The sequence below is a fragment of the Pristiophorus japonicus genome, chromosome 6 (assembly GCF_044704955.1).
Source record: "Pristiophorus japonicus isolate sPriJap1 chromosome 6, sPriJap1.hap1, whole genome shotgun sequence".
NCBI lineage: Eukaryota > Metazoa > Chordata > Chondrichthyes > Pristiophoridae > Pristiophorus > Pristiophorus japonicus.
In genome coordinates, this window is record NC_091982.1 from 191,517,264 (window position 1) to 191,530,640 (window position 13,377).

Here is a 13,377-nt window from a genome sequence, read left to right on the forward strand (position 1 = left end):
TCCAGATGAGTTAAGTTCGATGAATGCAGACTTGCAGGGAAGGACTATTAGGGCCAACATTAATGTCTATAGATCCAAATACTTTTAACAATCTCTCGTGAATCACTCAATCAATAATTGAAATTACTACTTAGAATTTAGGTTCAAATATCACCAAGTTCTCCTTTAATTTGAAGAAAAACAGTACAACTCTTTTGTTGCAAAACAAAAATAACGTTAAATCAAGTGCCTCCTTATTAAATGGGGGAACACTCCAAACACTTTTCAGGTGGAAAAACAGTACATTTCTCTCTGTGCAGCTCAGGTGCAAATCATGGATTAGCAGGTTTCACACGATACAATCCACAGGAAAACAAAACCTATACGTGTAGATCCATAGATCTGTAACAATTTCTCATGAATCATTTAATTAGTTATTGAAATTAACTGCTTTGAATTTAGGATTAAATGTCACTATCTAGTTCTTTAATTAGATAAGAAACAAAGCACTGTCAGTCAACTCTTTTGGGCGGGGGGGGGGGGGGGGGGGAACAAAATAAACATTAGATCAAGTGCCCCCCGATCTGGGGGACACTCCAGACACTTAACTGCCCCTTTTTCTAATAAATGTTTTTTTGGGGGGGGTTTTTGTGTTTTTTTTGTGATTTTTTTGGGGGGGGGCATTAAAACTATATATTTTACAAGTGCCCCCTATAAAAGGGGAGGGGGACACTAAAAATCCGGCAATTAAAGCAAATTAAACTTTAAAACATATAAAATCAAATTAAAATTTGGTTGCCGGGGGTAATGATGCACTCCAGTCCCTCTGGCAGCACTGTCAGTCAACTGTAAATTGGTTACTGGCCAGCTGTTAATCAGATACGATGTGATTGGGGGCTACTAACCAGTTGAAGCTGGTTTCTGTCAGAAAGGTATATATAGGGAGGTAGTTGCAAGAGTTCTAGCTTAACATTGCAGAGTGAGCTGATAACAGAGTGAGAGTAAGGGCTTCTAAAATGTGAATTTGGTGAGAGTGGGAACTAGGTGTAGAGGGGAAAGGAGATACTAAGTAGACTAGCTGATATTATACAGAAGCAACATTCCCCCGCGCAGCTCGGGACCAACTTTTTCAATGTTAAATTTCACGCAAGTGCGAAACTGTGAATGGACAGCGCAGCCAAAACAAAATTAGCGGGAACATTGCGCAGAAGTAATAGAAACTTTAAAGTCGAACAAACCAATTAACTCGTAAAATGGTAGCACAGGAAAGGACAGTGATTTGTTTTCCCTGCAAGCTGTTGGACTTTCGAACACCAGGGTATTGACTTGGGCAAACCTGTTTATGGGAAGTATCGCCAACTCACATTGTTTGAGCTCAAAATCTCAGGGTTTGAGAAGGAGATAGAGACAATTCAACACATCAGGAAGGGTGAGCAGTTCTTGGAGCAAGACTTTGACAGGGTAGTTACATTGATGAGAGATCCAAGCAGGCAGTGGAGGAGGAAAGACGGGTGCCTACCTGAGGGGCAGGCAAAGTCGGGAAGGAACAGTTAGAATAGGAGCACAGAGAGCAACTTATGCCCTCAAACAGATTTGAAGCTCTAGCTTCCTGTGGGAAAAAGTGAGGACTCTCGGACAAGGCTGTCCAATAAATATCAATGGGACCAACAAACAAGAGATGGCTCAAATGGGGAAAATTAGCAACACAACTAGAAATGCAGTAGCAACAGAGGGTTCAATAGTTAGAGGAGCTGATGTGATCTTTTACAGTCCAGACTGACAGTCCTGGATGCTTTATTGCCTCCAAGATGCTAAGGTATGGGACATATCAAAAAGACTGGAAAATATTGTGCAAAGGGAGGGAGAGCATACAGTTATTGTAGTTAATCTTGGAACCAATCAGGTAAGTAAAGAAAGATCTAAAGTCCTGCAAAACACGATGGGCCGAATGGCCTCCTTCTGTGCTGTAAATTTCTATGGTAAATATGAGTTTAGAAAACAAGCTTAGAAGGAGGACTTCATGGATGGTAATCTCAGGATTACTTCCTCGGCCAAGTGCTAGAGTAGGAAAGGACAAGAACATTAGGGAAATCAATTTATGGCTAAAGGTGTGGTGTTAGGAACAGGTCCACTTTATTAGGTATCAACACCAGCTCTGGAACAGATGGGAACTATTCAACAAGCTGGGCTACATCTGAACAGGGAGGGTGCCAATGTAGTTGCAAAATAGTTCAATAGGAATATGACAAGACTATTAAAATATGATGGAGGGACTGGAAAATAAAACCAACCAGGATTGGCTAATAATGTAGGAAGAAATAAATGGGGATAATTTTCATGCAGAAAAGGAGAAATAAAATCAAATGGCTTTGTTGTAAAGGTCAAACAAAAAAAACATATGAAAAGGAGCAGTGTTAAAGATTGGCTGGAACACCAAAGAGAACTCCACTGCTCTTTTTTGCAATAGTGTCATGTGATCTTCTGCATCCACCTGAGAGGGCAGCTAGGTCCTGAGTTTAACGTCTCATCCGAAACATGGCAACTCTGACAGTGCAGAACTCCCTCAGTACTGCACTGGATATCAGCATAAATTTTGTGCTCCAGTTTCTGGAATTTGACATGAACCCACAACCTTATGACTCAGATGTGTAAGTGCTACCACTGAGCCACGGTGATGCAATTATCCACTACTAATTGAAACAGGGAGCGAGTAAATGGACAAAAGGGAATGGACTTCCTCAAATGCGTACAGAACTCCTTCCTGAAGCAGTATGTTAGAAGACCTATAAGAGCAGAGACATGTATAGATTTGGCTGAGTAATGAAATAGATCAAGTAAATGAGCTAAATCACTCAGAAGGATTTTTCAAAAAAACCATTGGCTGCCATTTTTTATCACTAACTGAAATATTAAGGCTGAGAAATTGGTTTGCGCCAACCTGCTAACATGAACTGAGCCCCTGTTACATGAGACTGCTAAGCTGCAATATGACTTTCCCTCTAAGAAAAATAACTTTTCCTAATAGAAAAGTAACATTGTGTCTTTGTGTACAGCAGTATTTCAGTTTTTACATTTTTGAAAATTATTTGAATGCAATCGGTGGAAAGTGAAATTGGGCCGTTTCTATAATGGGCAGCCGATCGTCCACACCAGTTTTAAACACGTGTGGCAAGTTGAAACTCTACTCCTGTAAGTTTTCAAGCAAACTGTTAAATAAAAGTTATTTATCTTTTACTTCAGAAAGTGATAGACAGAGAGGCTGTAACTGTGGTGGTTATTGGGGAAACTAAGCACAGAGTTAATCATGTAATTGTAAAATATGTATTTTTCATTTTATTTTTCCAGAAAGCTTATTTCTGAGGAGATGATTTTGTAAAATACAAGCAATTTAATTTTCAAAACATTTCAGTTAAGAAAAGCAGGCTAATTACACTCCCTGTGAATATTTTTAGAGTATTTGAGCAACTAACTACATCGCCTGTGTTATCTGATTTGTAAACATTGGAATTAATTAACACTGTGTTAGTCGCTGAATAAATACACTGTCGGCAAATACAATATTAAAGTGCTTTTCACATTTAAAACTGGCTTCAGGCTTGATACTGGCCAACAAGCATGGGAATACGGTGTGTGGGTGGTTAATTGTCTGGAACAGTCCAGGGTAAATCAGCTCAGATTCTCCCGGGCACTCCTTCCTTTCAATGCGGCTTGACCTAGCACACTCCCCCAATATTTCTCAACTCTAGAATATTCCTCCCCTCCCCAAGTGCTCCCAGATCCAATCATGCCATTATCCACTCCCAGATTTCAGGACCGCCCATTCTGTCTGTCCAAACCCAGAACCCTAGTTTCCTGCTGCAGTTGCCAGTGCTCCCAGATGCTGGAGCTCCTTTGCTCAGTGCTCTCTGACCTTGCCTTCCCCCAAAGATTCAGACTAAAGGACGCCCCTTCCCAGTGTCCCAGATACAGGGACCCACTCAACAATACTACCAGACCCAGGACTTTCCAGTGGTACAAGATCCCAGAATGCTCGATCCCCAGTAATGACAGACCCTGGTACTTCCACCCCTCCAAATCAATGCACCAAGATCCTCGGGCTTCTGTTGCTCCACTGTAATACCAAAATAGCCCAGGATGCTCCCCACCCCAGTTCTGCACATCTTGATACCTACTCCTAGTGCTGCCGGGCATCAAAGTCTCTCCCAATGCAGCAGGCTCCCAGTGCTGGTAACCTACCACCACAGTTTCTGACGGACCCCAAGACCCTCCTCAGTGTTCTAGATGCGAGTCCTCTCCCTAGTGCATGCACCTTCTTCATCCTCCACTACTAGTGCTGACAGCCCCCAGTGGTCCCTATTCCTGCCCCCACCCCACTCACTACAGACCTATCATACTCTGAAATGTTATCCCATCCACTATTGCCAGACACCAAGAATCACCCAGTATATCAGACAAACCCATGCTATAAAACCATAAGTTCGCTGTCTACCAGAACTGCCTCCAATTCTAGCAATCCCAATACCCCCAAAACCAAAACCCAACAATCTACATTCCACAACTGCCAAATCCCACATACCTACCTCCAATCTGCTGCAGACTGCCTAACATTTTGATGTGCACCATAAAAAGGTAAGACATAAAAATTAAATAGATATGTAGAACATATAATAATAATCAAACCAATTATTTATGTTTTTCACAGAAAAAAGGACATACTTGCAAAATTTGTTTTTCAAAGTACCAATAAAAGTCCTAGAATACCATATATTGTGGCAAGCGACAGGAAAGTCAGGGTCACGCTAAAAGGTGGTAGCTGCTATCATTGAATGTTCAGTTCAACTTTTTCAACTTTCTAACTATAAAGAAAAAGAATAGCAATGACAACAGTGGTGTAACGACCATAGGCTTGGGAACCTTTTGCCAGCTAAAAGGCCTCCACCCCAATCCTCATCTGGCTGATCCTGTGAAAGAAAAGGGCTTATCTTGCACCTAACCTTCCCAGGCCACGCTGAGATCCTCAGATCCTCTGATCTGAGGTATTCCTATCTACTTCTTTTGGACATCCCTCCAAATGAGCAGCCAATGTGTTCCATTATAATTCCTGTGCATGTTGTAGGCATTTACTCTTTCCCACCATTCTTCACAGATCATCTCAAGAACTTGTTGTCTATAACTGTAGCATTGGGACTGTCTAGTTTAGGATTTTTGATGACTGATTTCATGTCTTTCCTCAAGAATCCTTTAGTTTATGGCTTACTTCAGGAAGTATGCACATTCACACATACATGCGTTACATGTGGCTTTCTATTTGATCTAGGATCTTTAGCCAGATAGTTCAGGCAACTATTGTTATAGCCATAAATAATAATCAAGCAACTGGGTGTTCCATAGCTACTAATTCGGATTGTTTAGATAGTAGTTACTCATTTGTAATAAATAAGTGATGATGTAGAAAGTCAGTGGTCACGTTGATCTGTAGAGTTATTATTTCACATGTACCTAAGTAATTAAACCTACTCGACATATTTTATTAGGACTGGCTGAGTGACTTCCAAGAACAAATAATTTTCTTGTAATTATTAAGAGTATTTTCAATTTGTGCTCTTTTGTTTAACTCCATTTACTATGAAATACCTATTGAAAAAATTTTAACCTATTTTTGTTCTGATGTTGCCTATTAATGCTTCTATATATAACATGCATGTTATGTCTTACCAAAATAGCCTATGTTGTTTATTATATTTTGATATTTATCGGAGCAGGTATTTTTGTTACTCACTACGAATGTGCAAAGGAATTGGCGTTCATATGTTGGTCACTAATTTTTACCTTGTCCAATTGTCCCCATTTTACTAAAACCTTCCTGTGAAAGAAATCAATCATATCTAAAGGAATAGGTTGTTGGCATGAGAATGAAAAATAAGAACTCATTTCTAATTAAACTGAGACTGTCAATTCCCACAAATATATTTTGTATTCACCATTAAAAATGTGGTCCATCATGTGTAGTTTATGCCCAAGAGATCACACACAAAATGGCAATGGGTGTTTTGCATAATGCCAAAATAGCATGTTGTCGTCCCTTGTCCTGCCACCCATTAGCACAACCAATTAGATCTTCAGCTCCAAAATATGAAATGCAAATTGTAATTTTGAGCATGGTCACTTGGACAAGGCATAACTAACGCTGGTAACTACCATAAATCTGCATCTGGCAAACCTGAAAAAAACATTTTTCTTCGAAGAATGATCAAGTAAGAAATATATCTGGGGTCTTGGTAGAATATTTAATGAGTATAAATTTTTCATTTTTACATAAGCAACCTTTAATCAAATGGCAATCCCAGATCTATTGTAAAAGAGTTCTGTTGTTAAATAGAACAAGAAAAATAATAATTCTGTGTTGGTAGCCCAGAGTACACCTAGCTGCTTCACTGACATTTGTTCCATCCTGGATTCTGGCAAATAACAACTGTAGAGAATTACTGTTACAATACAGTTGTTGTGTTCTTTGTGGACAACAACAGCTGCACATTAGTGACTGCATTCTGTGTGACGTTGTTGTCAATGGAAGTGAAAAAGTTAAACCATTCCAATCGTGGTCCACTAAGAACAGGTAACAAAATTTGCAGATGACACAAAGATTAGTGGGAAAGCGGGTTGTGTAGAGGACACAGAGAGGCTGCAAAGAGATTTAGATAGGTTAAGCGAATGGGCTAAGGTTTGGCAGATGGAATACAATGTCGGAAAATGTGAGGTCATCTATCTTGGGAAAAAAAACAGTAAAAGGGAATATTATTTGAATGGGGAGAAATTACAACATGCTGCGGTGCAGAGGAACCTGGGGGTCCTTGTGCATGAATCCCAAAAAGTTAGTTTGCAGGTGCAGCAGGTAATCAGGAAGGCGAATGGAATGTTGGCCTTCATTGCGAGAGGGATGGAGTACAAAAGCAGGGAGGTCCTTCTGCAACTGTACAAGGTATTGGTGAGGCCGCACCTGGAGTACTGCGTGCAGTTTTGGTCACCTTACTTAAGGAAGGATATACTAGCTTTGGAGTGGGTACAGAGACGATTCAGTAGGCTGATTCTGGAGATGAGGGGGTTACCTTATGTTGATAGATTGAGTAGACTGGGTCTTTACTCGTTGGAGTTCAGAAGGATGAGGGGTGATCTTATGGAAACATTTAAAATAATGAAAGGGATAGACAAGATAGAGGCAGAGAGGTTGTTTCCACTTGTCGGGGAGACTAGAACTAGGGGGCACAGCCTTGAAATACGGGGGAGCCAATTTAAAACCGAGTTGAGAAGGAATTTCTTCTCCCAGAGGGTTGTGAACCTGTGGAATTTTCTGCCCAGGAAAGCAGTTGAGGCTAGCTCATTGAATGTATTCAAATCACAGATAGATAGATTTTTAACCAATAAGGGAATTAAGGGTTATGGGGAGCGGGCGGGTAAGTGGAGCTGAGTCCACGGCCAGATCAGCCATGATCTTGTTGAATGGCGGAGCAGGCTCGAGGGGCTAGATGCCTACTCCTGTTCCTAATTCTTATGTTCATATGTGCTTATGTTCTAACCTAAGCTGTAGACATGCAATTTAACTGCAGGATTCAGCAATTTGACACTCCACAATAGCTGAATTGTGTGCTAAGTACATTGGTTTCAGCTGAAATTGTTCTTCCAGTGCCTTGATGATTATACTATATGACTAACATAAAAACAAATCAAACTTATTGTTTGCACATTTATTTATATTTTAACTTGTTTTTATCAAGTTTTTAATTACTATATATATTTTTTAAAGATCTTAAAATCTATCTTTAAAGAGTGAGTATCACCTCAAGTTATTATTTAAAAAATACAAAGAATTACCATGAACTATAACATATATTTTTTGTATTTCAGTCCCAATAGTGTTTCGTTTTGAATATTTCTATTTAAATGGTGAAAGAGAAAATCACTGAGCCTGACAGTGAGTGAGATAAATGAATGCAGAAAGTTGAATATCAGACACCCATAGCTGTATACTTACTGATGTTATTTACACTCTCAGCATCAGTGATTTTTCTGATTAATTTCCTCCAGTGATATCTTCAATTGTTATTGTTCAAACAAAAACATTAAAAAAATATGATTGAAATAAATGAAGGTATATTTAAGCTAATAACCATCTGATTTTGAACAGGGGCATGTTGATGATACTCATTCTTTAAATTTCAAATCTTATGTCCACAAGAAGCTGTAAAGCTTTTTCATAAATTACATGAAAATATGCATTTTTTTAAAAATGTGCATAACAGAGCTTTAAATGAGTAAATAATGGCTTACAATAAAATTCTTGTGAGCCTTGAAGCGAGGTGGATAATGAAAAACAGAAATAGAATTTCATTAGTGTCTGCATTTGATAAATGTGATAAGAAAATTAATAACTTCATTTTCAAGTAAGTAAAATCCATATAATACAAAAAATCTAGTCACCATCAGCTTTAATATTTTCCCTAATATTTCCTTGCAATTTGTGTGCCATAACGTTTCCACCCATGGTACAATGTTTCTTCTGGCCTGAGAGCAAAATGGATGTTTTTTGTGAATGGATTATCTGTAGCAAGCAGTTCCATGGTTAATATTAGTGATGTACTGACGATGATTTGGATGTTTCCATTGCTCACTTCATGCTTTGGTTACAAAAAAAAATGTTTTTTTTACCAATTTAAAACTTAAAATTTATTTCAGTTCTAAGAATGTTATAAAAGTGTTAGTGTGTCAAAAAACATTTGTTGAAAAGAAAAGTTAAAAATTGAACAGTAAAAGCTTAAAGTCTCCTGACACAAGTCATTGTTGATTTCACTGTTGTAGGGGAAAGGCGCTAGGGCTGCAGATAAGGGTGTTACCATGGTGATGAAGGAGATACCGAGGGAGGAGTCTGGAGAAGGAAAACCCCTCCTCACTGTGACATCACAGGTGGGCAGCATCATGCCAATATCAAGTTGGCATGTGGTCATTCAGTCATGTGAGCTGAATGTATGAGGACAAAGTTATGAAACACAGTTTAAGATGAAAGACTCTTCCTTACATATGATTAATCCAGTTAATACTGATGCAATATCCAATTAATGTTTGCCTAAATGTGCTATTATTAACATCCATCCCCATCCTGTGTTAATTGCTTTCAAATCATGTTTCTAGTAGGACCCATCCTTTAGAATTATTATGGGGACATTAGTTTGTCCATAACTTGCTCAAATGCTCTGCTCAGTTTTGCAAAATATAGACAAGAATCACTCTGGTACATTACCTGGATTAAAGTAAAGTCTGAGTCAGATATCAGTCTACTCGCCTTTAGCATACTGAAGGCTGAATACCAGTACTGATGCTGAAGTGTTCATTTAAAAACCGTTAATTTGAAGATGAACTTCATTACAATAACTTATAAGTCAAATCAATTTTAATCCCCTTAAAAGTGCATAATATTCATTGATTTAATAAAAAGTAGTCCTGTGAAATAAAACATCCAAAAATCTTATTTATAGCACAAATAATAATCTTCTTTCCCTCTTGCCAAGCCACACCAGAGCATAATGTAGATCTGGTTAATCTTGTGCTTTATTTTCTAATTAACTATTGTTGATCCTTTCACATTCACATTTGTATTTGTGATGGTTCATTTTATCAATGTGTCCTGTCCTTTTATATATGCTATATGGACTTTATCTTGCCTTTAAGCTTTCCTTCACACATCACTGGCTTTACATCAGTGTTTTAGCTAGTAGTAACTAAATGTGATACTATTTAATAGACCAAATATTTTATTGTATATCAGTATTAACGCAAGTATTCCCTTGTTGGTATTTGCAAAGCTCTAAACTGCTAAATGAGTTCTGTATTAAATGACATATTCAATCTTCACTATTTCCTTTTTCTATTAATTGAAAGGGATAGAATTGTATACCTAATTTTGGCTCTTTCCCATGAATGGATTGTAAAAACATTGGTGCTGAAAATCTGTGGCCATTCTGGTGAACTCCTGCCATAACTACAGTGAGAGTCAGACATAACAGCCGAAAACTAAGTCCCAGCCTCATGCCAAAGTTTTCTGTATGGCATGGGGCGGAGCATCCACCCACCCCTACAGGGTCATCATAAGAGGATTCCGTAAATTGGGAGTTACTGTGTATCTGGCCCTCAGATGTAAGATTGGTTAACACGCATCCCTCGCTAACAGGTGGATGTGAGGCCCACCTGATGGTTCAGGCTAGAATTGGGGCCTGGATCCCTGAAGACAAGTGAGGCTCAAAATATTTAGTTATGTTTTTAACAAGTGGCTCCTGATACAAGGAGGCCCCTGAGACACCAAGGATTTTTTTTCCATGAGACGACTCGACAAGTTCCCTGTGCTAGCAGACTGCTGGACATTCCAGACACTCCAGCATGAGGGTGCCCCAGATGGACCCTTAAACCTGCCAAAGGCCCCTTTACTTGTATCCCCTTCACAGACCCCGCAAACTTGAACAGGGTCAGCGGAGGAGGCCACAAGCAGGCTCCTTAAGGCACTTTGCAGGCATGTATCCAACGCACACACAAATGTTCACACCCATCATGTGCTTTTAAATTATGTCGCCTAAAGCAACAAATGGTTTTGAACTGAAAATAATTGGAATATTAAAAATAAACTGTTCATAGCGTAAGGTTTCACATTTAAGAAGCATTCAATTATGATACTTAAGTAAATTTAGTGACAAAATGGAGGCAATTTCTTAGTGCAATCTCCTGTGCCCCAAGGGTGTATGAAATACATCTGATGCCATATAGGGTCACCTAAAATAGGCATTAGGCACCTTGCATATGTAAGTGAGGGGCCTAGCGCCTGTTTCAGGACCTCTCCTGGAAATTTCTCAGCGCAGAGCGAAGCAAGCACCGTGTCTCCTCTACACAGTTTTTTGGTTCCTACTGTGGCCTAACCATCGGTCCTTCAAGGGATTACAGGAGGCTGCCACACAAAAAATAAGTATTTTTTTAAACTTACCATTGTCTGGAGCTCGGAGGAACAGGCATGCTCCCCCCCAGCTGGTAGTCCACACTCACTTCCCGCTCCCATTCTCCTGTCTCCCCGTCCCCCGCCCCCACTCCAGGATTTACCTGAGGGTTGTTGCTGGCATTGCAGCTGGCCCAAATTCTCAGAGACTGGTAAGCTGCAACTGGGACCTGACAGGTGCCTGCAGCTCACCTTAAATATTAAGCTGAGGCTCGAGGCACAATTTCGGTTGTTCTTGGGTGCTTCTGACTATTGCCGTGCACCACCCATTCTGCACCCAAAAATGGGCCAATTTCTAGGCCAATATTTTCTAGTGGTAATGATAACTGATAAACTAAATTAAATCTGCAAGGACTTTGATTACATTTTTGCCTTAAAAATAAATGATACAAAATGTTAAATTTAGCTAGACAATAAAATATAATTATTAAATGTGTTCAGACATTTTTCTAATGCCATGATATTCATAATCCACACTACATTTTTACTTAAAATTTTGATCTGTTATTTAAAGGATATCTTTTTTGGGGACTAGCTAATAAAGTGGGTTAGGTATTGTCCTTCAGTGAGTTTGGGTTGACCCAGAACGATCAGTTAAAAGGGCCATAAGTTTAATGAGTTATGGCAGTTTCAGTTCATTTCAGGATGAATTTGAGTCTAAAGCACAAATATATCTAGAATTTGATGGGGCTAAATTGTTAGTCTTGCTGACAGAAGTAACAAATGGCTGCTATGGGAAATTAAATGATAAAAATCATACTGATGCAGTTTGGGGCTAAGGCACGTGGTTGAGTAAAAGTATATGGGGAGTTTTATTCTGCAACTAACCAATTTTTTATTTGACATGGAGTGCTTTTGAAGCTGGCAGCGGATGCTAAAAATAGAAAAAATATATCTTCCTACCACTGACATCTCTCACATTAATAAGCACAAAACTTCACCCAAAATATCATTTAAAAGATTACAGAAAATCTGTTTTCTAGATTGCATGTGATTTTAAAAACCACTAATTAAATGTCTCAACAAAGAGGAGGATGTTGCGAAGGGGGTCAATAGTTCAGCTAAGACTTGGTATTACTAGCAAGCAACAAAATGTAAAAATACTTAACGTATTTCTATAACAATGGTGCAGTTATTAAAGATATTAGCAGATCTTCTGTTGGTGTTGTCCCTATATTTTGAACATGAGGATATGTTGTTTTATAACAATAGGGATGTTATGTCATGCTGTTGATTTATGTAACTGAATAAGTCCAATTTCATTTTTATTCAATAGTTTTCTGGAATTTTTACTAGTTTGAGGAGCAAATTCTGCAGCTGTTCATTATTCTGTAAGAAATGATAATGAATGCCCTTTATCTTTATATATATTTCCTTACCTATATTTATTTGTATTGATTTTCCATCTTAACCATTTTAAAGCTGTGGATACACAATGGAATGCAGGATATACTGGTTGAAGGTGGGTAATTGATACTTAGCAGTACTGGGGAAAGCAATGAGGTTTAGCAACATGAGTGGTGCTGGATGTTGGCAGCAGCCTGAGCATTCTCCTGGAGTTTTGTAGCACTAAGGTGGGCATGCTGGGATTTGGCAGCATGAGCAAGGGTCCTGTGGTCTGACACTACTGTGGAGGGTGATTCTGAGGTTTGGTAGAACTGGGGGTGGAATGTGGGGTTTCGCTCAGGAAAATTCCTATGATCTGCCATCAGTGAGTGAGGAAGAGTAGATCTGGCAGCATTGGTTTATGTTTCTAAGAGATCACTCTAAACATTGAATTTGGTGTGTGATTGGTTTCTAGATATGTGTATGTGTCTTTTTCCTGGAATGTATTTCTTGGTTTGTCTCCCTCTAGCTCTCTCTCTAATTTGAATATTTACATTTTCTAAATATCAATTGGATACAACTGGTAGTAATCAAAGCTATTCTGTTTGCCTGAGAAACTTTCAAAAATTTGTTTTCATTTTGGGAAGTGCAACATTTCTAATTAGGGTGAGGAAAGACACTGTTTCTCCATGTGTCAGTCTATCTCTGTCTCAGCTGAGACATTTTCTGAAGTAAAAAATAAATACATTTTATTTAAAAGTTGAAATCTTACTCAGATTAAATTATTCCAGCTTGTACTCAAATCTTTTGTAAAATATGCACACTTAAATATTATTATTCACAGAGACACAAATTTTCCTTTTCACAATGTTTATAATTCAATCATAAACAAAAATTATAACAGATGTATAATCTGTATTGTCATATTTGAATTGGATTTGCAATCTACACATGCACATTTAAAAAAAAGAAACACATAAATAAGCTTTACATAAAGCTTCTGAATTTTGTCTAGTTTTACTTCAAATCATTTTGAAAACTAA

The 13,377-nt window shown here is 38.5% G+C and overlaps 1 protein-coding gene across 1 annotated transcript in view; it reads left to right on the forward strand.

The window, feature by feature from the left end:
* The window catches only part of pex5la (peroxisomal biogenesis factor 5-like a), a 302,502-nt gene that overhangs the window by 84,715 nt on the left and 204,410 nt on the right, over positions 1-13,377 (forward strand). The window contains exon 2 of the mRNA XM_070883494.1: positions 8,833-8,937. Within this exon, the coding sequence (XP_070739595.1) occupies positions 8,833-8,937 (105 nt within the window). The remainder of the gene's footprint in view (positions 1-8,832; positions 8,938-13,377) is intronic.